This window comes from Leptodactylus fuscus, chromosome 2, assembly GCF_031893055.1.
Source record: "Leptodactylus fuscus isolate aLepFus1 chromosome 2, aLepFus1.hap2, whole genome shotgun sequence".
Taxonomy (NCBI): domain Eukaryota; kingdom Metazoa; phylum Chordata; class Amphibia; order Anura; family Leptodactylidae; genus Leptodactylus; species Leptodactylus fuscus.
The window spans coordinates 36,092,750-36,120,345 of record NC_134266.1 but is presented as its reverse complement, the minus strand read 5'-3'; the positions used below and the strand labels follow the sequence as shown (position 1 = coordinate 36,120,345).

The 27,596-nt window shown below is 43.4% G+C and overlaps 2 protein-coding genes across 2 annotated transcripts in view; one reads left to right on the top strand and one right to left on the bottom strand.

The window, feature by feature from the left end:
• The window catches only part of CMSS1 (cms1 ribosomal small subunit homolog), a 208,488-nt gene that overhangs the window by 96,852 nt on the left and 84,040 nt on the right, over nt 1–27,596 (top strand). The window lies entirely within an intron of this gene.
• Nucleotides 1–27,596, bottom strand: part of FILIP1L (filamin A interacting protein 1 like) — a 177,634-nt gene that overhangs the window by 89,468 nt on the left and 60,570 nt on the right. Inside the window, exons 2-3 of the mRNA XM_075263597.1 lie at nt 5,301–5,574; nt 3,425–3,598 (exon numbers count right to left, since the gene is read on the bottom strand). Of these exons, the coding sequence (XP_075119698.1) occupies nt 3,425–3,598; nt 5,301–5,564 (438 nt within the window). The 5' untranslated portion in view covers nt 5,565–5,574. The remainder of the gene's footprint in view (nt 1–3,424; nt 3,599–5,300; nt 5,575–27,596) is intronic.

Sequence of the window (27,596 nt, the reverse complement as noted above, 5' to 3'; positions counted from 1 at the left end):
AGGTGCTTTCATTAGTTTGATACCGATTTTCCCGCTGACAGACTCCCTTTAAGTCACCAATGGTGTCCTTTCAATCCTAACACAGAATTTTTTGAAAAATATTTTATCCTACAACTAAAAAGTAGTTTAAGGTTAAGTTCACACCTGCACATCTCTCTACTCTCCGTTGGAGACTCTGATGCAGAAAACTGAAGAGAGAAAAGTCCTGCACAGACGACTCTTCTGTTCAGTATAAAACCGGCGGACCCCCAGAAGACCCCATTATAGTTTATGTCCTTGGGTAACTGCTGTTTTAGGGCTCGTTTGCGCAGAGTTTTTTGGCAGTGGATTTTCACGCGGAATTTACCTCAAAATCGACTCCCCTTGACTTCAATGGGACATGCCCCTTCTTACCCTGGATTCCGCGGCTGAATCGGCTGTGGCGTCCATGGTGCGAGCCCCCTTCCCAATTAGGCCCATTCATTTGGGCCTAATCTGGATCGGAATGCCGCAACGGGATGCTGGAGCACTGCACTGACATCCCGTCACAGCTAGCCGGGCGGAATGTTCACACGTGGAATGTAAATTCCACTGTGTGAACATACCCTTAGAGGTCCAGTTCTCTGTACTTCGGATCTGTCTCCATCGCCATGGGTGGATGTGAACCTAGTCTTAATTGTACTAAAATTGGATTTTGCACAAATAATAATATTGTGATGGATATGCCATTGATGCCTGATATTTGGCGGTCTGACTGTTAGGACGTCCACCAATTCCGTCTACAAGAAGGTCACTGGTGTGTCCTAGGGGAGCGGTCATAAATTGAGTCTGTGTTCAGAGGTTCCTGATGTTATTCAGGGGTCTGGAACAAGACAAAGAACAGCCCTGGAGCCCAGAGAAGGTAAGTAACCCTGGTTTTTATGTTTCCTCACCTGCCATGGGCCTCCGCTAATTATACCCTGGGGTCTAAAGAGACCACAGAGTATAATTATAACTGTTCCAGTTCGCATGTGTTCGGTCCAAACTGAAATAACCAATGTGCACGAAATCAGGTGAATTATGCAGATTGATGGTCAGTTTTGGTTATTTTTCCATTAACGTTAGGTTCACACAAGCCTTGTGGTCTGTGTTGTTTGGGTCCCCCAGTAGACCTGAACAACTGATAGCTGGACCGCTAACACAGGAGTAACACGCGAATCACACTGTCTGTAATGAGGTCTACCATGTGTCTACTGGTGTCCGCCATAGAGTCTCCGGGGCCGAAGTGAACCCAGTCTAATTGACCAGCCTTAATATCTGGCATCAAAAATAACAGCACTGATTGCTCAGGAATGGAGGGGAATAGAGAAAAAATTCTAAGTATGTCATACTGAGAGCAGCAGAGCTTTTAAATAATATTAAGAGCTGGCCTTGGAGGTTCTCTTTAATTACTTTAGTCAATCAACCCCTTTAAATCCAATTTTATTTATTGGCATCTCCTTTTTTTTAAGAATATTTGGTGAATTTTAAGAACTTTCTCTATGTTTTATAATCTATTGATTTTGATTAAACATAAGCTCTTGCTGCTTTCCTTGTTCTCTAGGAAAGGTGAGTAAGGGGGTGACGTGACCAAATAAGAACTTATGGCTTCAATGATTACTCTAGAGATGAGCGAACACTGTTCGGATCAGCCGATCCGAACAGCATGCTCCCATAGAAATGAATGGAAGCACCTGTGACGCCAGCCGGCCGGCGGCAAAGTCAGCGTCACAGGTGCTTCCATTCGAACAGTGTTTGCTCATCTCTAATTAATTCCCATTGTGGCCTTCCATGTGTATTGATCCTATAGAATCCTTCTGTTGATTACTTGTGATTTGATCATTGTCTCTAATTTTTACCATATAATAAGACGATGCCAGTCTGAAAATGGCGTCACTCATGTGCATGACGCATCACCCGTGTCTAATCCATCCCGTTCCCTTTTGGTCTCATGGTCATTTCGGGATATGAAGTCAATCTCCAGAAATTCCTAATCAGCAAATGAGCCGCAATGCTTCTTATTTAGAAACAAATGTAATGAAAATCAGGACAATCTCGTGCTCCGCACAGGGCCAAGCGCTGACATCATGTCCACATGTCAGAATGGATTTCTACCACTTCAGGTCTACAGAGAGACATCTTTGTAAATGGCTAAAATATTAGTCTTTCCAAGTTACCATTCTGGGTTTTAATTGAAAGCAGATAGAGTTCAGCTGGAAAGGTTACGCTACAACAAACGTGCTATGTCTGAAAGCCGAGCGAGGGCTACGGCTTGACTGGCAGCTATTGAAGCGCCATTTCAAAGAAATATATTATCTGCTATTTTTCATTACTTCAAGTATTATTTTTGCCTTAAAAGCTTAATAACGCCATGATTTATGTCGCGGCTGATGAATCAGAGCAATGATAGAGCGAAATTTCATATTAAACTTCTCTTCATATTGGTAGTACGGAACAGCAGCAAGAATTCTCTTCCCATTACTTTTATGGTGTAGGGTGACCCTGGCAATGGTAAAATAAATAGATGTGGTTTACATTAGGAAACTTATTCCTTGGGCTACGATTACTAACCTGACTCTCGGGATACGTGACTCTACGCGCTTGTACCGAGCTTCACACTACATCACCACCATGGCAAAAATGGAGGGATTTTCGCTTTTGGCTTTGAAGTGTTGCCCTTAAATTTTCAAGGCAGCCAGTGGTAGTATATTTAAAGGTGTCCATATACCATATATAGCTTTTCACTATACTAACTTTGATTCCTTCCGACTCCTATACACCTGCATGCTCAGCGAGCAGATTTAAGTAAGCTGATGTCAGACATCTCTGATGGTAGTTTAACTCCCCTAAGAACCAAAGGATTAAGCGTGGAACTTAGAGGACCTTCCATGTTCTCTGACATTGGCTGTGTTATATACCGCTAGAAAGTTGACTTTGACCTGAATTCAACGCACTGTCAACTTTTCTGGTATGCGCCCTAGTTACGGAGATATCGGTGCGGTTAGTTTTGGTAACAATATTACTGCACTGTCAAAAGGCTGGGCCTTACAGTTCAGCGTCATTGTTAGGCAGTGAGGAATACACCTGTCAGTACAAGGCTATGGAAGCGTATCGTCAGGGGAAGGTTCCTCAGGGGCGGGGCAACTCCCCTTAGATTAGCAAGTTCTAACAGTTTTTGTGTATTGAGTATGGCGGACGTAATAATCTATATTCACTGCCATCTGAAATTTCCCCAGTGTGGGACTATTAAAGGATTATCTTATTTTATATATCCACAAACAGGCTGGACACATGGAAGAAATTGTAAAAGAGCGGGTAGGAAATATAACACTGCCCCGGAGATGTTTGAGACTATATTCTGTTCCCCACAGAATTTTTGGTACTGTTGAACCCCTTTGTTTATGTACTATGATCCAGCTTTACACACCTCACACATTGGCTTTTCATAGATATCTTCTTGCCACTGTGTAGCATTTGCTCGGATTGCATCCCTCTGAAGGGCCTCCAGGACTCTTTTTGGAGTCACAAAGCCATATTGCGATTCTAGTAAAGCCAGGTCAATTTTTTCTGCCTTCAGCACAGAAATAACTTCATCTCGGGCCTAAAGGACAAAATAAACAAAAAAACATACACGTATTAGTGTAAATTACATCCTGCAACCCCAGTTACCTAACCACAATCAGCATGGGCTCTGGGATTACAAAGCATTCATGGAGTAATAGAATCTCAGTAAAGGGGTTTTCCAGCTTGACGGCGCATGCCCACAGGCCACAAGAAAATGGCCGCTTATTTACTGTGTAAGCGGCCATTTTTCTTGTGGCCGTGGGCATGCGCAGTCAGCTCTGCCCGAGGTCTACAAGTTTCAAAGCCTGCACTGGAAGAAGACACAGGAAGACGACGTTCCTGATGAAGATGGAGGCGGTGCTGGAGAGTTCTCTGGCAGCATTGGGGACGTCCCCAGTGCTGTTTGAGCGCTGGGGCCCGCCTTCAGTGCTGTGAGAGAACTCATTTGCCTACCGGCGAAAAACAAGATTTCTATGGAACGACGCCACGGAGAAGACATCTAAAGGTAGGAGACGAATAGCCTTTCTTAAGGCTATTCAGACGTGTTAGGGACAAAAAATTGCTTCTGAATGATAAGATCCCTTTAAATAGAGATTTCATTAAAGTAAAATGCTTCTCTTTCCATTCATCACTTCCCCACCTCCCTTCACTCATCTTTCATCGCTGTCTCTGTCTCTCTCTCCCTCCCTCTCCCTCCAGCAACCCCCCTCCCCCCTTTCCATAAACTTCCATAGACTGTATGTGAAGCTTGACAGTCTCCACTCTCTGGATGCAAATCCTATTAGTGATAAGAGACTGAGTGAAGGGAAAGGGAGAACAACCTGATAAATATAGATATAGTAATCTATTTTAATAATCATTTTGCTCTATCACTAATAGAATTTGCATCCAGAGAGTGGAGACTGTCAAGCTTCACACACAGAAGTCTATGGAAAGAGGTGGGGGGAAGGTTGCTAGAGGAAGAGAGAGCCTGTGATCAGAGACAAGTGAAGGAGTGCGGGGAATAAAGCAGGCTGATAAGTGGAGATAGAAGCATTTTTCTTTAAAAAGACATATTGCAAAGTTTATGATAATTTCCTGTATTCATTTGTAGAAATTTGTTTTATAATCCTAGGTATGGTGCAAAACTTAAGGACGACTCCTTCCAACTCCTGTGTGGGAGCAAAGGTTACAATTCTCTGAGCCATGGGAACGAATATGGATGTGTGCATGAACCCTGATGTAATGGGCATGTAAAGCTCCTACTAGGAAATTATTTCACATAGGAGAATTGACCAGATCTATCTCTGGTACTTCACGTTGTCGTCTCTAAAACTCCAGCAACCATGGGAAACATCAATCAGGGGCATCTCTAAGATTTGTTGCGTCGGAGAAGTCACTGGTATGTGTGAACATGCGCTTGAACTACATGGGGAATAACTGCTCTGGTTTGGTTGGTTATATCCCGTAATAGGAAAATACTTGGCTATAAATTAAGCAATTCCGAAAAATGGAAGTGACAGTCACATTGTATAATAAAATAAGAGCTTCACTTCCCACAGGGCAGAAAATCATCTAAGTGAACCTAATATTGTCCTCCCTGTCTGTGATGGGGAGAGGATATGCATACCATTAGCATGTAATAATGACAGCGCTTTTAGATATGATTTATAGGATCAGCAGATGCTGGCAAGACAAATCCATATTTATAACCCAAATATATCGTCTGTTTATTGCGTGAAGTATGATATATGACTTACTTGTAGCTCTCCCTCCAGCACGCTAAGAAGGAACAGCAGGTCATCCCTAGAGAGGTCATCTGCCTTTCTGTTAGAAGTCCTTTGTTTCCGATCTGATTTCTGACTTCTTAGAATTGTACCCGTCTCAGAAATATAGTCTTGTTCCTTCTTACTCTTGTTCCTTTTAATCGTATCGGAATCCTGGTGGAGACGCTCGTAGATATTGGCTTCTCTACAAGTCATTGTCTTGTTTGGACACTCAATGTTATTACTTTGTGGTCGCATTTTCAGAAATCTGCGAAGATATAAATCGTAAGAGAATTGGTATTTTCTAAGAATTGAGATCACAACTTATTATACAGTGCTGTACACAAACCATAAACCTTAACCTAAATTTACATTGTACCTCTTAAAAAAAGAGTTCCATAAGTAAATAATACAGGTACTTTGTAATATATAACTTTCTTTCTCTACTTATCCGGCTGTTTTCCTTCTCCTTTCCTTCTTGTATCTCTAAGACTACCAGTATCCATGTCGAGCCACACACACAAGTCTATGGATAAGGGAGGAGGCTGCACCAGGTTAATAACTTGATTTATTCCATCATTGTATACACTTGTAGACCTTTATTTTACAATATCCAGTGGCGGTAAAAGCGCTATCTTAACAACTACAGTATGTGTGTCTTTTCCAATAGCCTCCCCCTCCTCTCTCCATAGACTTCTGTATGAGAAGTAATTTCTTGTTTGGACATCCAATGTTAAAGGGGCTCTATCACTAGGAAAAGTCATTTTTAACCAATCACACCTTTGCATAGCCCTTAGAAAGTCTATTTCACACCTACCTTTAGTATATAGATTGCCTCAGTGGTTTCTGAATAAGTCCGTTTATATTCATATGCTAATTAGACTAGTGCATGATAGATGGTGCACACCTCTCCTATTGTTTTCTATGGGAGGCAGCTGCTGCTGCTGCTGATGACTCGCTTCCTGTTTGCTTCACACACATAGAAGATAATAGAAGAGAGGAGGCTGCTGGGAACTTCCTGAGCTGGCTGGAAGCTCATTAGCATATGAATAAAAACGGACTTATTCAGACACCACTGAAGCAATCTACATACAAAAGGTAAGTGTGGAATAGACTTTCTAAAGCCTATGCAAGGATGTGTTTAGATAAAAATGACTTTTCCCAGTGATAGAGCCCCTTTAATACTTTGTGGTTGCATTTTTAGAAATCTAAAGACAAACTTTTGTAATGCTCATTTCTCATCAAGGGACTCAAAATACTCACCCCAGCACCCACAGGATCAGTAGTTTTTTTTTCAGGAAACCAATGTACCTATTATATAGTGTATAGCACATAGTATATTTTTGCCATGAGGGAGCAATCTGGAATACCCGGAGGAAATCCACACAAGTGCGGGGAGAACATACAAACTGCAGATGTTGCCCTTGGTTGAATTCAAAACCCCGACCCGGGGCTGCAAAGCAACACTGCTAACCACTGAGAAACCATGCTGCCCTGAGCCTAATAAAATTGACTATAAATAAATAACACAATTATAATAAAAAATATAATAATACATAATATAATAAAAAATATAATTGAGGCTAATAATTGAGAAACATTTGTCTTTATTAAGATGAATCTGCATTTATCAGGCTCAGTTATTTCTGGGACACAGAAGTCTATGGAGATTGGAGGGGGAGAGGAAAGACACACATACTGTAGTTGCTAAGCTCTTAGCTCTTTTAACCCCAAAATATCTAGTAAGATAATGCTCTACAACCATATGGAGTGAGACAATAAATCAACCAGCTGCCTCCTTCTCTCCCTCCCCTATCCATAGACTTCTTTGTGAGGCTGTATATGGAAACTGGTAGTATTAGAGATAAGAGTCAGAAGTAAGGGAAAGTAGATATATTACAAAGTCTTTGTATTTCCACCTTTACTATCCATTAATGGTCAAGGTAAGGTTATTCTATATTCTATACATTTATTCTAGATTCTATACACTTTATGTCCTTGTCCCCAGCGCAGGCTCACAATTTCACATACTACCTAAAAATACCATTTTGTTGACAATGTCTCATATGCTCATAAAAGTAAAAGCCTTTAAGATCATTGCAGGATCCTGGATGGAAATTATTTCTGTCGGTCCAAAAATTTGTCATGCTTTGAGATAATTCTTGCTTAGTTCTCTTGAACAGAAATTGAAACTCTACTCTATGGGTCAAAGAAAAGTGCATGTCTTTAAATAGAAGACTGTTTCTTGAGAAAAACATCGGGGCAGATTTATTACGCCTTGTGCACCAGTTTTCTGGCGTAATAGGTATAAAAAGTTGCACTTTTGTGACCTTTTTAACTCTGCACCACCTTCTCCATTTTCCCGAAAATGGGACATGGTGAGGGAGTGTTAGGGGCAGAGCCATCGCCCCTCACCACATGTATTATTTACATTAGATATCGGTTGGGGATGATGGGGAAAATGTACGCCAGCTACGACATGGGATGCATTTACCCTCAGGCGCACAACCTAGCATAGGGTGCAACTCATTTATGGATATTCGGGTTGAGTGCTACAGCCACTATTAGGGAAGTTTTACTTGTGTTCATTTATACGAAAAGCCACCCATGTAATGAATTGATATATTGGTCTGCCAGAGTGAAAGCTTATACTGGTTCATAGACCTTATTCAAGGTTTCTTCAAGATACTATAATCTGGTGGGCCCATCCTCTAACAACCCATAGAAACACCACAGTATATCTCAAAATCTGCTGCCGGACCATAATTATCTTAGAGCCTGGACCTACTGGAAGATACTAGTAGGTCAGTATGAGAGTATGAGTGATCGGTGGGTGTCAGACACCTGGCATCACCACCAATCAGTTGTTCTCGTAACCGTCGGCCCTGGAACTATACAGTGGCCCAATGTTGGCCCCCACTAATCTGATATTGGTGGCATTTCCTAAGGATCGCTCATCAAGATCAAAACCCTGAACAAGCACTTTAAGCCCACAAGATTAATATCAACGCTCTGACTGTTGGAATCCCACTGATCACAAGAACAGGCGTCCCCTTATTTTAGTGGAGTAGTTGTCATTCATGCTACCGTCTTGGCATTGAGACTTAAAGGGGTTGTCCCATCACAAGGATCCTATCTATACTGCTTGTTAATGTGGATGTAAGACTTTTCCTAAATACATTGCTTCAGCAAAACTGCTTTGTTTGTCCACTATCTTACTTTATTCAATTCATTGTTGACACAGCCCTTGACTTATCTGCTAAAAAGTCAAGTGATGTATCTGCTGCTCTCAGGGGGGAGGGAGGAGGGGCTAAGTGCAGGGAGCGAGCCTGTGTATCTAGCTATTCCTGTGTCTACACCACGTGACCTAGCTTCCTGCTATCAGATAGGGGAGAGGAGCTGCTTTCATTTCTGAACTCGTCTTCTGTTCTCCCAGTTATCAGGCTAGCTAATTCAATTGTGTTCATTATGGCAGAGACAGGCAGTCTCTGTATGTAACACAGAATGGAGTTGATCCTGCCTGTACTTCATAGTCCAATATTGTGCATATAGTGTTGTTTGAGGACCTTTGATGACATCACAGGCCCTTCAGCTGCCCCATAGGATCACGCTATGCGGTGGGCGGAGCTACATGCTAATTTGGGGGTGGAGCTAAATGACAGGTTGCATGTGAAACCCCGCCCACCAAATGACGCAGGAAGAAGCGGGAAGAAGATTTTACAGCAGTGAAGATTGGTGAGTATGCGACGTGGGAATACCCCTTTAAGGAGTTTGCCAAATACTATAGACAGAGATTCTCATTAATCCAATGGATATTGCATAGGGTGGTAGGAGGATCACCGCTCCGTTTTAACTGGGGAATTGTGAATGGTGGGAGTCCAAGCAATTAGTCAGTCAATTTGTCACCTAGTCTGTGGTTTGGTGTTGTATAATTTTCCTGGACCGTTCCCTTAAAAGGAGTCTGTCATCAGAACCCAGCCCTGCAGTTAGGTAGGTCCTCCTGTATCGCTGCCTCTACTGTACTGATCGGATATCTGCATTTTTTTCAATATGAACTTGAGCTCTTTGCAGCACCGAGAGCATCGCAGTTTACCTTTGTGGTTCAATAGCCTCACCCTTGTTGCTCCCAAGAACTTATGTCCATGTTGATAAAAACAGTGATATCTTTGCAATGGAGGCACCGATTCACGAGGAGTAGTCACCGTTGAGTTAGGGTCAACTCAATCAATCTATGTGTTGGGCTTGGTTGATATTCTGGTGGCCAACTCCCTTTATCTGGCATATAGGCTGGACAATTTGGTCACTTGTGACTATTGGGCATCCAGATACCACAGGCCTACAAATATAAGATCAGCCGGAGATGGCAGAACCTCGAGGAGGATAACGTATTCATCTGGGAAGAATTAACATTCACATGGCTTGTAATCATTCCTGACCATCGTCATTGGTCAGTGGGTCTTCATTACATGACTTAAGCTTCCCAAATTACCATCTTAAATTTAATTTCTATGTATAAATCTTCACAATTGCTTTTAGCTTTCGTACAGAGGTCATAGATATCCATGTTCTATGCCCGTCTATGAAACCCTCCCTTGTAACGTGTTTGATCATACCGATGTATAAATCCTCTATTATCTCCAAACCACTTTTTAAAATTATTTTTGTAACCTTGTCTAGAATAACATAATCCTAGGTATGATGTCATGGTAAATAGTTCACCTCAGGACTACTGTCATTGGTTTGCGCTCCGCTCCCAGGCCCAGACGGCAATTTAACAACAGGGCATTTATATAAGAATATTTTGTGTATGAATTAACAGTCGACCACAGACCAGCATGTCCTTAAAGTGGTTTGTTAAAAGGGAGATCAAAACAATCCACTTCTGTGTGATGATGTGGACGCGAGTCTTCGCAATGAACTCATGTCTGCCAAGTTCACCGAGGACTGTCCATGGCCATGTTGCTGGAGTTTATAAAGTGATGGATTTGACTTGCGGCTAAAATTCATCCAGCCAGTTGTCTTAAGGATGTCTGTATGATTCTTTTTTTTCCCTCTTTAAAGTCTGCTGATATAAACGTGCCAACAAATTTCAAATAATTTCTAGGCCTTTTGCTGCTGAGCTATTGTACTATACAAAGGACTGTCTGGGGGAAGTTTATCTCTGTAAGTGATGATGTCATCGATAGTGAATTTCAGGATTTAATAAAAAAAATAAAATAATCAAAAACAGTATTTAAAGAGGACCTTTCATGTCTTCTAAGATAGGGCATGTTATATAGCAATCCAAAGCTGACGGTGCCGAATTCGATACATTTTCAGTCTTGCAGGTATCTACGCTGGTTCCAGAGATATTGATGCCATTAATTTTGGCTACTGATATCACTCCACTGCAAGAGGGATCTTGATGGCTGGATGGTCATGGTCACCGTTCTGCAATGACGCTGAGTGTGAAGGTGGTCCTTCTGACAGTGCAGGGATATACCGTATATACTCGAGTATAAGCCAAATTTTTCAGCACAGTTTTTGTGCTGAAAAAGCCCCCCTCTGCTTATACTCGAGTCAGAAAAATAAAAATAATTTTTTTTTTTTTTTTTTTTTTTTTTTGGGGGGGGGGAGTCTAAGACCAGCTGCAATATCAATGTATAGAATCTCACATAAAATAGTGGGAGAAAAAAAAAGATTAAAAAATAAAAGTTCTAAATCCCTCCTTTCCCTAGAATACATACAAAGGAAAATTACTGTGAAACACATACACATTAGTGCCCGGTCTACTGAATATAGGGGATCTGCAGTGCTCCTGTTCCATCGAGAAGGGGTTAATAGGAGCACTGCAGATACCCTATATTCAGCCAGACTGAATTCCAAGTGGGGGAAAAAAATCCCAGTTCTCAAGCTCAGGGAAGGGGCAGACAGACACCAAAACACCCCCTCCCCTTTCCCAGCACCCAGCATTTACTGCACCCAAAAACTCTGACCATTTTAATTTTTGAGATTTTCCAGTAGCTGTTGCATTTTCCCCCCTTGGCTTATACTCGAGTCAATAATGTTTTCCCAGTTTTTTGTGGTAAAATTAGGGGGGGGTCGGCTTATATTCGGGTCGGCTTATACTTGAGTATATATTGTAGGTAGCCAATACTGACGGCACTGATATCTCTGGAACTGGAGCATACCTTCAAAACTAGTTTTTCGTTCAGACCGCCAGAGTAATTTAACTATTCAGACCTGCCTTTCATAGTTCCATACACTAAAACCTAAAAATAAAATGGATTATCACAATGTGGGATATTTTTCAAAATTTCGATTTTTTGTTTAAAAAAAATGAAAAAAAACTTGGTATTCCCCATGATTGTACCAATCCACCGAATAAAGCTACCATATCCTACTCAACACATGGTGAATACTGTAAAAATAAAACCTGTAAGAAAATGGTTCAACTGTTTTTGTTTTGATTTTTTTGTTTGTTTTTTAAAATTGCACCTCATTCAGAGAATTTTTTTTTCTAGAATATTAAATGGCGCCATTATGAAGTAGTTTGTCAAAAAAAAAAAAAAATATGACCCTTGGAAAGGGAAAATAAAAAAGTTACAGCATTGGAAGCCATAGCATAAAAAAAAAATCCCACCGAAACGGAAAATGGCTGTGTCCTCCAAGGGGTTAAATATTCTTCCTGTGAGTGTTTTTCTAGGTTTTTCTTCCATTTATCTTAAAATCGGTCTAAAACCATTGAGCCATCGCTACCTCCTGTGCTTTACTGGGTTATTTTGTAGAGATTATCTGCAGAGAGGATAATGTTTCTAGCGAGAGGCTCCAGTATTACTAAGTTACCATATAAGGTTACATTTGCCTTTTGAGCTTTTTCGTTCCATTTTTACTGACTGCCTTGTTTATAATTATTTGTTGCTAAAGCCGGGCTTACAATAATTGTATTCTTCTGCCGGCACATAACGTAGCAGTGACATCACTAACCAAAATAGCCGCCCGCCCGTAATGAGCAGCTCCTATATTTTACAATGTGAGGTTTTTATGGTGTACGGTGACAAAAGGTAGCTTGTGTCTGCTGTTATTTCATACATGTCCAGATTACATAGGGGGTTGCCGTTCTCTACACTAATATTCACATATGGTTTCATAATAGAACCCTAACACATCATTTGTATCGCTAGCAAGATATACATTAAAGGCGAGTCAGAGGTCACATTCCAGACTAAAGCGATGATTATTCTGTTTTTGACATGGAACTTCCTTTTGGATGTAAAATATAGGGTTAAATCATGTGACTATGACGCCATCTATAGATAATGTTGTAAACATCCCTTTATAGGCGTGCATCTTCATGCCCCCCGGCATGTTTCAATGCAATTGTCTTGACAACGAGAAATACAAAAAATACATATGGTGTATATGAGAGCTTTGCTATGTAAGTAGACACGCTCCAAGTTTACTCGTAACTGGTGCTTAAAATAGAATCATTTCAGACGCTAAATACAACCGATCTATTCGGAAACTGTTACATCATGTATAACCTATGGAGAGAGATTCAGAATTGCAATTTTTGCCATCATAGATAAGAATCGTAGGTCACCCCTTTCGACACACAAATAGACTTGCAAAGCAAAACTGTGCCGTATAGACCTGCTAGTAAAATAATTTGTAGGGCTGAAAAACCATCTTTCCATTCAGTTGCGGATATTATCATACAATGTCAATCCAGAAGAAGACAAAAAACATTCAACACATAGCTTTGCAAATAAAAACTGTGACGTATAGACCCACTAGTAGCGTCCTTTATAGAGGCGACCTCTTTCCAACCAGTTCAGGTTATGATTAGAGATGAGCGAACAGTAAAATGTTCGATATTCGTTTCGAGTAGCCCCTCAATATTCGACTACTCGAATCGAATATCGAACCCTATTATAGTCTATGGGGGGGAAAATGCTCGTTTCAGGGGTAGGCAACATTCGATCAAATTATACTTACCAAGTCCACGAGTGAGTTTCGGGCTGGATCCTCCGAGAAGTCTTCTCCTTGCAGCGTCCCCACGGCGTCTTCCAGCTCTTCATTCACTCTGCCAGGCATCGGGCCTGGGCAGAGCCGACTGCGCATGCCCACACTACAAGCGGACATGCGCAGTCGGCTCTGCCCAGGCCCAATGCCTGGCAGAGTGAATCAAGAGCTGGAAGACGCCACGGGGAAGCTGCACGGAGAAGACTTCTAAAGGTAGGAGAAGAACCAGCGTTGATTGGCCGACTGTATAGCATTCGGCCAATCAATGCTGGTTCTGCATCGAACTTTTACATTCGAATAGCGAGTGGTACTCGATCGAGTACGAGTATTTCGAATACCGTAGTATTCCATCGAATACCTACTCGATCAAGTACTACTCGCTCATCTCTAGTTATGATCATGCAGTGTGGATCCAGAAGAAGACAAAAACTTTGAATAAAAATTCCTTCAAAACTCCAAATTCTGGCCATCAGAATAAATCCATGGATCACCGACCTACCACCAACTTGTTATATTATTATACTCGGGAAAGTTATCTAGGTCCCTCTTGAACTTCTAGGGCCCTTGTACATGAACAAGTCACATACATGGCAAAACGGTCCATGTGTTCTATATTTTCCGGACTGAACTTGGCCATGTACTTAGTAGTCACCGCGTCATAGTCCTAGTTCTGATACATTGAGCTCCCTGATAACTACAGTAATGAATTGATAGTGTTTTGTCAGTTCATTAGACCCCATACATACAACATAGTGTGGATCTGATGTAAGGCTGAGTATGCAGTGTAATTCGCTCGGATTGACAATAGAGTGCATTCCATTCTGCATCTATGTCTATGGGGAGCTTCAGATACATTCCGTTCCTATGACATGGATGATTATAGAGCAGGTTCTTTCCTGCTTTATGTCATCAGAACAGGATGATTTGGAAGCCCCCTTGGATGTATATGCTTAAAGAGGTCCTTTCATGTCCTCATGCACATGCTGTTTTATATACGGCTAGAAAGTCGACTGCGCTGAATTCAGCGGCTTTCCTGTTATGTGCCCTGGTGCTGGAAATATTGGTGCTGTTAGTTTCGGCACTGATCTCTGCCCACTGTCAGAAGGGCTTTCCTGACAGCCTGTGCTTTGAGGAACGTCCCTCCCAACAGTACTTGTCCGTAGACTTAAATTGAGAGGGTGTTCCACACAGCTCAGCGTCAAAGAAATGCCTCTTTGATAGTACAAGGCTATGGTCGAGTACTGTCAGGGGGTGTTCCTCACAGTCCAGCTAGGCTGTCAGGGATGCCCTTCTGACAGTGGAAAGAGATCGGTGCCGAAACTAACAGCACCAATATTTCCAGCCATGGGGAACATAACTGGAAAGTTGACTGCGCTGAATTCAGAATGCACTGTATTTTGCACCAAACTTGGCCCCACATTGGAAGCACACTCTGTAGTGTGCATGAGGCCTTATAGGCCAGGTTCACATGATGGAAAGTGAAGAATAATTTGCGGTAGACTTCCTTAGATTTGTCTCCATTTTCCGGCCCTGTGCTCAATACAGTGGAAATCTTTCCCCCACAGCTTACCATGCTGAATGAATGGGGACAATCAGCAGAGTGTCGTGTGCCGCGGGATCTGTAACCGAATCTGCAACCGAATCTGCAACGGAATTCGCCAAGACCGAGCAGGACACTTATTTTTTTTCGTAATCCATCATAAATCCACGCCAAATTACGCCATGTGAGCATACCCTTAGGCATTCAGAAGCGCCATCCTTTAACGTATTGACTGGGAACTTTGTACAGCAGTATTTGTTTGATCAAAGAACAATAGCTGAGGTGCAAAAGTAATGTTTCTCTAAAGGAAACGAGGTCAAATAAGACTTCTTACGAAGGTCGAAAGGTTACAAAATTATAGGATTCTTGCAATTTTTGTTGCATTCCAAGGGAGGCAAAAGGTCACACCTAAGCACAGCATGTTAAATGGTCTATATATATCTATATATATATATATATATATATATATCTATATATATATATATATATTTTAGTCTAATATGGCGCTCTTTGGCTTCTTTATAGATATTTTCACATTCTTTTCTATGAAGGCCACTTGTATATGACATAATTTATGATTTATTATTAAAATATAATAAATCCCTTATTCAGCCAAGGGTTATGTAATACAAGCAACTAATAATATACTTGATTTACGCGTCAAGTATTACTATGCATTAACATTACTTAACCTTCCCTTAAGACTAGATATTCTAGTATTAGGTTCATGTGAAATGTCAATAGTCTTTCCTAGAAGACAACCTCGTACATCATCTAGCACAATATTTATGTGACTAAATGAATTTTCATTACTCTTCTATTCTCCGACCGGTATGGAATCTCACAAAGACCCAACAGATTTCTTTATCATAGTAGTTTTATGATCTGCCATGTGTGAGCCACAATACAGACATCTGCATGCTCTTCTAATAAATTCCTAATCCACAACTTTATGGAGAATGCTGCTATTAGGCAGGGTCAGTCGGATGGTGGAGGACATAGACAGGGAATCGGATCCAGGCTGTACGGTGGCCTATGTGTCTACGCCATAGGCAAAACTCTTTCACTAGTGTTACCGGTGTGACCTTTCCTCACTTACTTTTCATCCTTCAAAAGGCGTCGCTCCATTGATTCCAGCGTGGTTGGAATTTTCTCTCTAACCTCCACAATTTATGAGCAACAAATGCAGGTAGTTTTGGTGCCTGATGTGCTATATAGGCTCTGTAATGTCAGGCAGGGGGGTGTAGCAACGCCACGAGGTGCAAAGATAATACTTCCAGAATGTTCTATATTAGGACTAGTTCACATGGGGTTTTTTGAACTGGATTTTGACGCGGAATCCACGTCAGAATCCTTCTCAAAAAACTGACTCCAATTTAAATCAATGGGAACCGGTAATTTCCTTTTCCCACGAACGGTTTGTTCCTGCTCACGGAAAAAAGAAGCGGCATACCCTTTCTTCAGGTGGATTCCGTGGCTGATTCCGCCTCGCAACACCTCTCTCCCAACTAGGTCCATTCATTTGGGCCTAATCCGGAATGGAATGCCATGACTGGATGCCGATGCACTGCAGCGGCATCCAGTTGCGGCTAGCCGTTTTTTTGACTGGAATCTGAGACTGCCTCCGCGTCAAATTCCGATCCAAAAAACTCCCGTGTGAACTAATCCTAACACTACCCAATGAATAAAGAAATAAATGTGTAACTACGTCGTGTAGCTTTTTTTTTCCATACATTTTGGCGCAGAAAGTGTAAGCTCTGGGTACCCAGTTCACATCACTTTTTTTATAATACTCTTCATGCCTAGTTTTTGAGGTGTGGGGTCTTGGAACGTGTGCCATAAAAAGTATGCAAACCGATCCAATGCAAAGGGCACCCATTTAGATCACATTGACGCAGTTTTTGTTTTTTTCATGGAACTGTTTGCATACTTTGTGATCGTTCAGGTCGCGCACCCTAAGGTCAGCCCTGGACGCCCCACCTGCACACATTTTGGTTGCGGACACATAAATGGATGCTCGGGCCCCTTCAGAGGTTGTCCCATTTTTTTGTGTGCTACTAGAACTGGCAAGTGGGTGCTAGCAGTGAGGTTTTCTCGCGCTGACATCCATGAGCTAATCCGGCTGAAAGACAGAGCGTGCATTGTCTATGGAGCTTCTGTTAACATCATTTGGGACTCGTGACCATGAGACATGTTCATTATATGCCGTCATGCCAGGAATAAACAACTAGAAAGCGTTATGCAAGAATAACATTGCCCGCAATTCACATTTCCTCTAGAGAGCTATAAAACTGTTTTTGTTACCTTAACGTGTGTTTAGTTTACCAAACATGTTGGAGAACTGGCTTGTTGGGTTATCGTAAGTCAGACTGGTGGTGGTCCTCAGTAGGCGACTTTTTTCTGCATCATTTCACCCCATCATCCATCTATTATAATGGACATAGTAGTGTGTTATATAGATCTGTCTGACATAGTTCTAGTATTAACCAGAAGCGGGTGGAAGAATACAGGACAAGGGGCCCGGCCACCAAACCCGCTGAGCTGTTTCTAAAGGCCTAGCATTTCTTTTCCGGAACGGAACAGTCGTAAACATTTGGTACTACGTTATATGTCAAAGTTAAAAAATTTTGGCTAAAAAGAAAAAAACGTTTCCAATTATAACAAAACAAATTTATCAAATTAAAATAAAAAAAATCTGAATAATTTTATTATTAATTAAAAATTGTAAATTAGTATTGAACTTACTCCTACTTATCCCCATGTTCATAGAAAAAACATACAAAAAGTTATTTCATTAACTCGGATGGTTGGTTACGGCAGTAAAAAGATGGCAGAATTGTTAGGTTAGTGCCCGTTCCTACGAAGTAACGCTGCTCTCATTCTGACACGTAAATTAGTATTGAACGTACTGCTATATCCCCATGTTCATAGAAAAAACACACAAAAAGTTATTTCACTAACTCGGATGGTTGGTTACGGTAGTAAAAAGATGGCAGAATTGTTAGGTTAGGGCCCATTCCCACAAAGTAACGCTGCGCTCATTCTGACACGTAAACACGTGTCAGAGTGAGCGCTTCAAAACAGAATCCCATTGACTTCAATGGGTTCTGTTTAACGCGCGTAACACATTGAAATCAATGGGTTAAAAAGCCTCCCATTGATTTCAATGTGTTACGCGCGTAAAATGGAACCCATTGAAGTCAATGGGAGGCTTTTTTTTCAGCGCTGAAATTCCACACCAAATTCCTCACCATTTTCCTCAATGTGAACGGACCCTAAAGGTAATTACATATAGGGTATCATTGTGTCCAGCCCTCCTAGATCCTATAACAAGACATTATAACCTTTTCCTTGTTTTTATGTATCAAAACGAAAGAATTCCAACTTGCGTGCAAAGTTGGCGAACGTTTGTCGTGTCCTGAGGGCTCGCTCACAGAATCCTATGGACAGGCTCCCACCACAGCTAGAAGCTACTGAAATAATACAATGTGTAACACACTTGATATTGATCTGGGTTTCGCCGCGTACCAGACGTTGATCTTAATCACCTGTTACAATAGCCGCAGTAATCCTAACCTTAAGCACTAAAGACCAGAAAGTCACTTTGCAGTGTGCAAAATCCTGACAGAAAACGTAACATTCCTGCCGAGATTATATTTAATGACATAAGTCATTGTAGCGCCGTGAATTAATGTAGCCCTGGTTAGATGCTTGTAAAAGCGCCAGGAAATAATAGTCTATGGCTCCTAGAAATAACACAGATTTTCATTCTACTCGTGAATGTGGAGCCTTTACAAAAGCATTTGTGGCGTACCCCCCCCCCCCCCCAATCCCATGGGATCATATAATTGTCGGATAAGTATTCCACTAAATTGTGACTTACTACATTTCTATGCCCGCTAGTAAACACGACCATAAACCTTAACCCATACCTCCCAACTGTCCTGATTTCCGCGGGACACTCATGATTTCAGTGTCCTGTCCCGGTTGGCGGGAGGTATGTCCCGTAGGACGCCGATGAGCTGAATACATAGGCAATCAAAGCAGGAGCTGTCACAGCTCAGCTCCTGCTTTAACGCTGTGCTCTGGTATTTGTAGCCGCGATGTGATTATGTCACATCGCGCCTACAACTATGTTTGTGAGAGCGGAGAGTGTAAGTGTTTGTGTTAAACATTAAGATGGAACATAATGTAGGGGGGCCCATGGAACTGGGGGCAGTTAAGGGGGGAGAACGGCATGACACTGGGGCAGATGAAGGGGGAGAACGGCATGACACTGGGGCAGATGAAGGGGGAGAACGGCATGACACTGGGGCAGATGAAGGGGGGAGAACGGCATGACACTGGAGCAGATGAAGCAGGGGAGAACGGCATGACACTGGGGCAAATGAAAGTGGGGGAGAATGGCATGACACTGGGGCAGATGGAGGGGGAGAACGGCATGACACTGGGGCAGATGAAGGGGGGAGAACGGCATGACACTGGAGCAGATGAAGCGGGGGAGAATGGCATGACACTGGAGCAGATGAAGCGGGGGAGAACGGCATGACTCTGGAGCGGATGAAGGGGGTGGAGAACGGCATGACACTGGGGCAGATGAAGCGGGGGAGAACGGCATGACACTGGGGCAGATGAAGGGGAGGTAGAACGGCATGACACTGGGGCAGATGAAGGGGGGGAGAACGGCATGAAACTGGGCAGAGATGAGGGACATGAAACTGGGGACAGAGATGGAGGGGGGGGGACATGAAACTAGGGGTAGATGAAGTGTATATGAAACTGGGGGAGAGATAGAGGGGGGACATAATTTACGGGTGACTGTAGGAGGATTATACTGTGTGGGAGCACATGAAAAATGAATGAGAATGGGTGGAGTGAACATAAAAGTGGGCGGAGCCAAATTTGCCGCTACTGGCTGAACAGGCATTCGATTGACAACTCTTCAAAGCATATGGCCACCTCAAGAACCTATCTAGACTTTATCACTTGATGAACTGTCCTTAGGATTGGTCTACAATCTCAGCCCCCGCATGGATCACCTTTTTAAGGACATGTTCACGCAGAGTTTTTTGCAGGCGTATTTTGACGCGGAATCACCTCAAAATCCGCCTGCAAAAATGGCTCCCATTGATTTCAATGGGAGGTGCTTGCTTTTTTTTCCCGCTAGTTAGTAACGGAAAAAAGAAGCGACATGACCTATCTTGCCGCGGAATCCGCGGCTCGAGACACGCTCCTGTTTAGACCCAGTCATTCGGGCCTAAACAGGAGTGGGATGCCGCAATGGAATGCCAATGCTGCATCAGCATCTCGTAGCGGCTAGCCCCACGGAAAGTTCACAAGGTGGAAAAGGTTTCTGCCACCTTTTCTGCCGTGTGAACATATCCTAAAGAGGTAGCGCAGCTTTTTCTAAAGGGGTTATCCATCTTCCAGAAATTAACTGCAAATGCATCCACATCAGTGCTAAATCCTCATTTGCCTGCTTGCCTCCTTTTATTGTGCAATTTCTCGCTGTTTTGGTAATCATAAAAGTTAATGAACCTAAAAAGTGCTTGTTTGCGCTCCTGCCAGGCTCCTGTTACCTGCATGGGCAAAGTACCATAACTGAGGCGTTCAGTCTGAGCGTAACTCTAATCCGTACCGTAGCTTTACCGGAAATAGCTGGAAAGATGACGTGAAATTCTGTATGTGGGATGGCAGAATCATTTTACTTTTTACTATTGGTTTTGAGTTTGCCATAGATGTAACCATTTCAATCTAAGGGAGCCTGCACACGAGTAAACGCTCCGCTCATTCTGAATGTAAAACTCGTTCAGCGTGAGCGGCGTAAAAAAACAGCTGTGTGAACATACAGTAAAATATATTTAAGGAGCCTGCACACCGAGTAAACGCTCGCTCATTCTGAACGTAAAACTCGTTCAGAGTGAGCGGCGTAAAAAACAGATCCCATTGACTTGAATGGGTGCCGACATACGCGCGTATCACATTGAAAGCAATAGGGAAAAAAGCCTCCCATTGATTTCAATGGGGAGCTCGCGTATGCCGGCACCCATTCAAGTCAATGGGGTCTGTTTTTTACACCGCTCACTCTGAACGAGTTTTACGTTCAGAATGAGCGAGCGTTTACTCGGTGTGCAGGCTCCTTAAATATATTTTACCGTATGTTCACACAGCTGTTTTCCCATACCAAATATTAGTTACTGATATGAAAGGAAGACTGCAGTAAAACCAGTCATGGGATTTTTTAACAGCTTGTACCATTGATTTCCATTGAAACCAATGGGATGTGGAATGTAGTGGTGGCTACAAACAGAACGGTGAATTCAGGTCAGTGTGGAGGATTTGGAGATTTCTGTTACAAAAACAAAGCTTTGTCCGCTATATAAGAACAATATTGGGGGTTTTCAAGACTAACAGTTTACAAATGACCTCTTGCTAGGATTGTTCCCTTTAAAGGGGTATTCCTATGATGCTTGTTCACTAACCTGCAGGCTGTTGTGCTCTATTCACTTCCTGCTTTTCTCAGCACATTGGTGGGCAGGGTTTCACTTGCACGGGATTGGTTGTAAATGAATTACCTCAGTGTGAAGCTGATGTAGCAGAGCTGGATTTGAGTCAGTTTGCATTACATACAGAGGTAACGGACTCCTTATCTCAGCCCTTATCAGCCAAATTCAATTAAACCGACTGATAAGAGCTCAGAAATCCGGACTCTCACCTCCCCTATCTGAGAAGCTCCGCTACTTATCAGACACAAACAGCTCAGAGCTGCTCCCAGCCCCTCCCTCCCCCCTGAGAGCAGGCAGCTACATCACTTGACAAATGAGCAGATAATCCCAAGGGCCATAGAAACGGAGTGTAAACAATGAAGTGAACAAATTAAGATAGCGGCCAAACAAAGAAGTTTTGATAAAGCAATGCATTTAGGAAAAGTCTTAAATCCACATAAACTAGCAGTATAGATAGGATCCTTGTGATGGGACAACCCCTTTAAGTAGAGCCTGATGGGGTCAGACACCCAGGCCCCGAGCAGTGTATGGAGCTGGAATCAGGCGGCTCTGTACCCTGTATGTACCCAGTGCGCCGTTATTAAAGCTGACCCCACAATTCTTTGAATAAGAGCTCACACTAGGTTCACTCCTGCGTTTGGGTTTCGATCCTTCAGTTCTGCTTTGGGACCCGAAAAATGGAAACTCATTCCGCTTAAAAAGCAGAAACCCTTGGACCCCATAGACTATAACAGGGTCCAGTGGGTTTCTACTCCAAAAAAATTCTGAGAGAAAAGTCCTGTTTGGACTTGGTCACTGCACAGTGTACGGAGCCATCAGAACAGTTGTTGCAGGGTGTAGGTGTCCTAAGGATAGATAATTGGTAGTCAGTCCTGAAGAAGTCCAGCACTGAATATGCAGGAGGACATTCACTTACATTGTCCTGAACCCAAATGTGCTCATGATCATTACTGGTTTCATACGTACCTGGATACTGTACACCCAGTGCCTTATCAGCTCTTCACTGAAGATGGAGGAAGACACCTTGACTTCAATGGGCCTGCGCAGTGACGCCAAGGTGAAAGTGAAGAGCTGCGCAGGCGCTGGGAAGTCTGATGAGATGCATTGGAGTCCTATCTAGGTATAAAGGTTTATTTTTATAAATGCAGCCCATGGACAGGGATAAGACTACCCTATTTAGGACATTAATCACCAGTCCTAAAGGATCTTTGGGTCAGGGGCAGCCATATTGGTGCAAACTGTGCAGGCGCACAGGGAACTAGTAGGCCAGGGGGCCCTATCTCCTTAATAGAAGTTATCTACTACCTACTAGATTTTTTTTAGAAAATAAAGGGCCCAGAACTGAACTTGAACAGGTGCCCTCACCTGTCTGTGTCCACCTCTGCTGTGGGTTTAGTGCCCCAAATTGGAAGAAAGACAAAAATTGGTGCAAAATTACCCCCTTTTATCATTAAAAGCTGTTGTACTACTACACATATGGATGTTTGATGCTACGCCGTAATATGAAATATTCTTTGAAGACTTGTGCGTGCAGCCGGGAACTGTAATCCATAGATGATGACAGCAAAAAATAACTATCATAAAGTAGAAGCTGGACATTCGTTTCGTGACTGGTTTACTTTCCGGTGCGCCCAGAGCACACAATTCACCGCTATCGCTTTAATACGCAGCAGTCTTGACATATTATTCTTGTCGGCGCAGATTAGAGTGTTTTTTTCGCATTTTTCTCTCCCCATGCGCCCTTCGGTGCCAGCAGTTAAAACCATATATTTTTCAGATTAAACCATCTATTACTGATAGATAATGACAGAGCAGGAGCAGAAGGCACCAGTTAGTCTGCATTAGCTCATGGATTCTGGATAAGTGTAGTCGACTATAAGATTTGTGAAATTCTACCTCTGTACGCCGACTTTTCATCGCTTCATGCCTGATGAATGGTCCACTTTACTAACTTTCTGACAGGTCACTCACAATCTGCCTGGGAGCTCCCTCCGCAGCGGCTTATTTAAAGAGGCCGGCCGTTTTATCCTATTTTGGAATCTTGGATTAGTGCTGTATTATCTGGTATGAAGTCATCCCTGTTAGCCAAATACGTCTGGATTTCATACAAGCCTTCTTGACATTTACCAGGTGATAACCATTTTCTCCAAATTATCCTCATATTTTCACTTGTCTGTTTTAGATTACACCTCCTGTAGCTCATAACCCACAGTTGTGTGATATATATATACTAGCTGTACCCGCGACTTCGTCCGCAGCCCCCTGACCCTGGCGTGAACCACCTGCAGCGCGGGCCGCGGCCCCCCACGTCCCTTTCCTTGCGGCCGCCGCAGGCCTCTCCTACAGGATGGCGGGTCAGGAGGCCACAGCCTCGCTGCTGCACTTCGGCCCCCCTTTCCCGCTACCCGCGCCCCCAGCCCTGCCCTTACCCACCACCCGCTCGCCCGGCCCCCTGCCCCCATTTAGAGATTACAGTGACCTCCTACATCTCCCCCTTCCCCCCAGCCACCGGTGACCCTAACCCCCTTCCCTTTCACATGTGCAATCCGCCCCCCCCCCCCCTTCTACTCACCTTCGGCCCTGTGGTCCCATTTCCCTCCCCACACACACCAGGCCCCCTCCCTAAAGCGGATTTGAAGCGGGATCCGCCTTAAAGTCTGCCTCCTCACAATAGAGGTCTATGTAGATCGCTAGCGGGTTTTTTTCCACTAGTGGTTTGTTCCCGCTAGCCGTTAAAAGAAGCGAGGTGCGACATTCATTTGGGCCTATTCTGGAGGGGAAAGCTGCAATGGAATGTGCACATGCGGAACCCCCATGTGTACTAGCCCCTAGGAAGACACTTAGACAGAACTCAGGGTATGTTCACACAGCAGAATTTGCATTCCGTGTGTGAACACTTCTGCACGGTTAGCCATGAAGGAATGCCGGGGCAGTGCACCGGTATCCAGTCGCGGTATTCCGCTCCGGATTAGGCCCGAAGAATGGGCCTAATTGGGAGAGAGCCTCGCACTGCGGCTGAGTCAGCCACAGAATCCGCGGCAGAATAGGGCAGCTCGCTTCTTTTTTAAAAAAGCGAGCGACTCCCTTTGAAGTCAATGGGAGCTGTTTTTTGAGGCAGGTTCTGCGTCAAAATCTGCCTGCAAAAAAACTCTGTGTGAACATACACTTAGAAAGTAGCCCTAAATCAAACCCTTTTGGTGACCCACTGAGTCTATACCAGTTGTTTGTTACAAAGGGGATGTGATGCTTACATGATGATGACCATTCATTGTACAGAAACGCCACCAATTTAGGAGTAATCACTAGAGATGAGCGAACACTATTCGAAACAGCCGTTTCAAAAAGCACGCACCCATAGGAATGAATGGACGCAGCTGGCACGCAGGGGGTTAAGCGGACGGCCGCCAGCAAAGTCTGCATGCTGGCCGCTTCCATTCATTCCTATGGGTGCGTGCTATTCGAAATCGCCGTTTCGAATAGTACTCGCTCATCTCTATTAATCGCCTATCTTAAGGATGTGAAACTTACAGAACCCTTTGAGGCCCGGTCCCCATGTAGTGGACACGTTTTACAGTCCCTGTAAAGTTGGAATGGAATTCTAGCAAATCCCATCCACTTATTGCAGAAAAATACCCACAGCAGAATTGCAGCGATTTCCAAAACCGCTGCGTTTTTGGAAATCACAGCATGTCAGTTATACCTGCAGAAACGCTGGTGCTTTCCCTATAGCTATAATTGAGGCAGAAAGTCTGAAGAGGAAAACTCTGCAGGCTACCTGTGAAAAGCGTTGCGGAAAAACTGTGACATGCTTACATGCTTCCGCCACATTTCTTCCCACATTGCTTTTTCGCTGCAGCCCTCTACATGGCACCTTAGGGCTCGTTCACATCTGCGTTGTGAACTCCGTACTTGAGGTTTCCGTTTCCTGCATAAAACAGAGGCAGGAGACGGAAACCTGCAGGAGACTTTCTCACCCATTCATTTGAATGGGTGAGAAAGCTGTGCTGCAGTGAGCGTTTTGCGCTCTCCGCCGCGAAACCTGGTTTTATAATCCGGACACAGAGTCGGACATGCAGTACTCTGTGTCCGGATTAAAAAATCCGGTTTCGCGGCGGAGAGCGCAAAACGCTCACCGCCGCACCCGTTCTGTGCTTTGCGTCTTCTGGCATGCAGAAGACGAAAAGCACAGAACGGAAGGCTGAACGCAGGTGTGAACCTAGCGTCAGCCTCAATGTCTAACAGAAGCACTTTAGAAGAATATACAAAGAAGAGAAGCTTCTTTATAAAAAGAAGTTGTGACCCATAAGACCCAAATAAAGCTTTAGACACGTTGGCCACCATTGTCCAGTGTGCAAGGATACGAGCCCTGTTGGAGTTTTCTGGGCATGAGCATAACTTGAAGCTCTTGTTATAAAGTCCCCTCACCTCACTTATGTCATTTATAGCACTGTTTTGCTTTCTTCAGTGGGTCTCCATACCTACACTGCAGTACCTACACTCACCACTACAGTGTCTGAGCAGCTCAGGTCTCCCACACTGCCGCCATCCTGACTGGTGTCATATCCTTCAGATCTAAAATTGATGGTCTATCCCAGGGATAGGGAACCTTCGGCTCTCCAGCTGCTGTGAAACTACAACTCCCAGCATGCTCCATTCACCTCCATAGGCAGAACAAGAACAGCAGAGCAAGTATGCATGCTGGGAGTTGTAGTATTGCAGCAGCTGGAGAGCCGTACGTTCCCTACCCCTGGTCTATCCTAAAGATAGGCCATCAATTTTAGAAACTGAGTAACCCCTTTAAAGTGAAGTCTCAATTCATTAGGCCACATGGATATGGCCACGTCCATCATGGTGCACGGACACATAATAATAACTTTATATAGCACCAACATATTCCATAGCACTGTACAAATCAGAGATTGTGAGACATTACAATGTGACCTATAAACCGTGAGGGCCCTGCTCACAAGAGCTTACATTCTATGAGGAGTTAGGGGGACACAAGATGAACAGCTCATGACCTCCTGATATGACATACAGATAGTTGTGTTCTTTAGACACGTATAAGACAATTTCACTGTATTTGCCTTTTAAAATTTATATTTAATATATTTTCTATGATATAAATTTATATATTTTAAAAATCTCTAAATCCCTGAGTGATAAACAGAGCGGTGGACCCGGCATAGCCTCATAAACTTTACATTTAATATTTGCTTATATGTCACGTCACAGTTTACAGCTTCACCTACAGCTTTCACGATCTCGCCTTTCATATTCACTTTCCTAATGGAAACTTTCTGCTTTTTCTTTACATAGCGATATTTGCTAAATAAATAAATGGCGTTTCCGCTATTGCCGCGGTCTTCCATGGTTATGTTTTGCCTGCACACCACTTCTAAACGTGACTTTGCTCGCACTGAACAATAATGTTTATTTTGCTCCCTGCCGTGCGAGTGGTGGCCCTTTCAGAACTCCTGTCTTGGCGTTGCACAGAATCGTGTATAGATTTTTATTATTTATGACCCAGCTTTGTGTGTCACAAGCTGACTCTATGGTTTATAAATCCATGAGCCTATAGAAGTAGATGGGGGCTTCATATCAAAGCACATTGCATTTCAAGGGTACCTGAGTTTTCATGAAAAGTTGAAATATCCGCAGGATTTTGTTGAGCCGTCTGTTCTCCAGCAGTATAATTCTCCATATATGAAGTCCTATCAGTTTTTTCTGCTGCTAATAGCATCATAATGGCTACAGCACATTTAATTTTGCCAAAAGTAACTATAAAAAAGCAAACCATTAACTAATCGAGATGAGCGAGTAGTGTTCGATCGAGTAGGTGTTTGATCGAATACTACGGTATTCGAGATACTCGTAATCGATCGAACACTACTAGCTGTTCAAAGTTTAAGGTTCGATGCAGAACCAGCGTTGATTGGCAGAATGCTATACATTCTGCCAATCAACGCTGGTTCTTCTCTTACCTTTAGAAGTCTTCTCCGTGCAGCACCCCCGCGGCGTCTTCCGGCTGGAATTCACTCTGCCTAGGCATTCAGCCTAGGCAGAGCCGACTGCACATGCGCGGGCATGCCCTTGCATGCGCAGTCGGCTCTGCTCAGGCGTCGGGCCGGGCAGAGCCGACCACGCATGCGCAGTCAGCGATGCCTAGGCCCCGATGGCTAGGCAAAGTGAATTCCAGGCGGAAGACGCCGCGGGGGCGCTGCGAAGAAGACTTCAAGG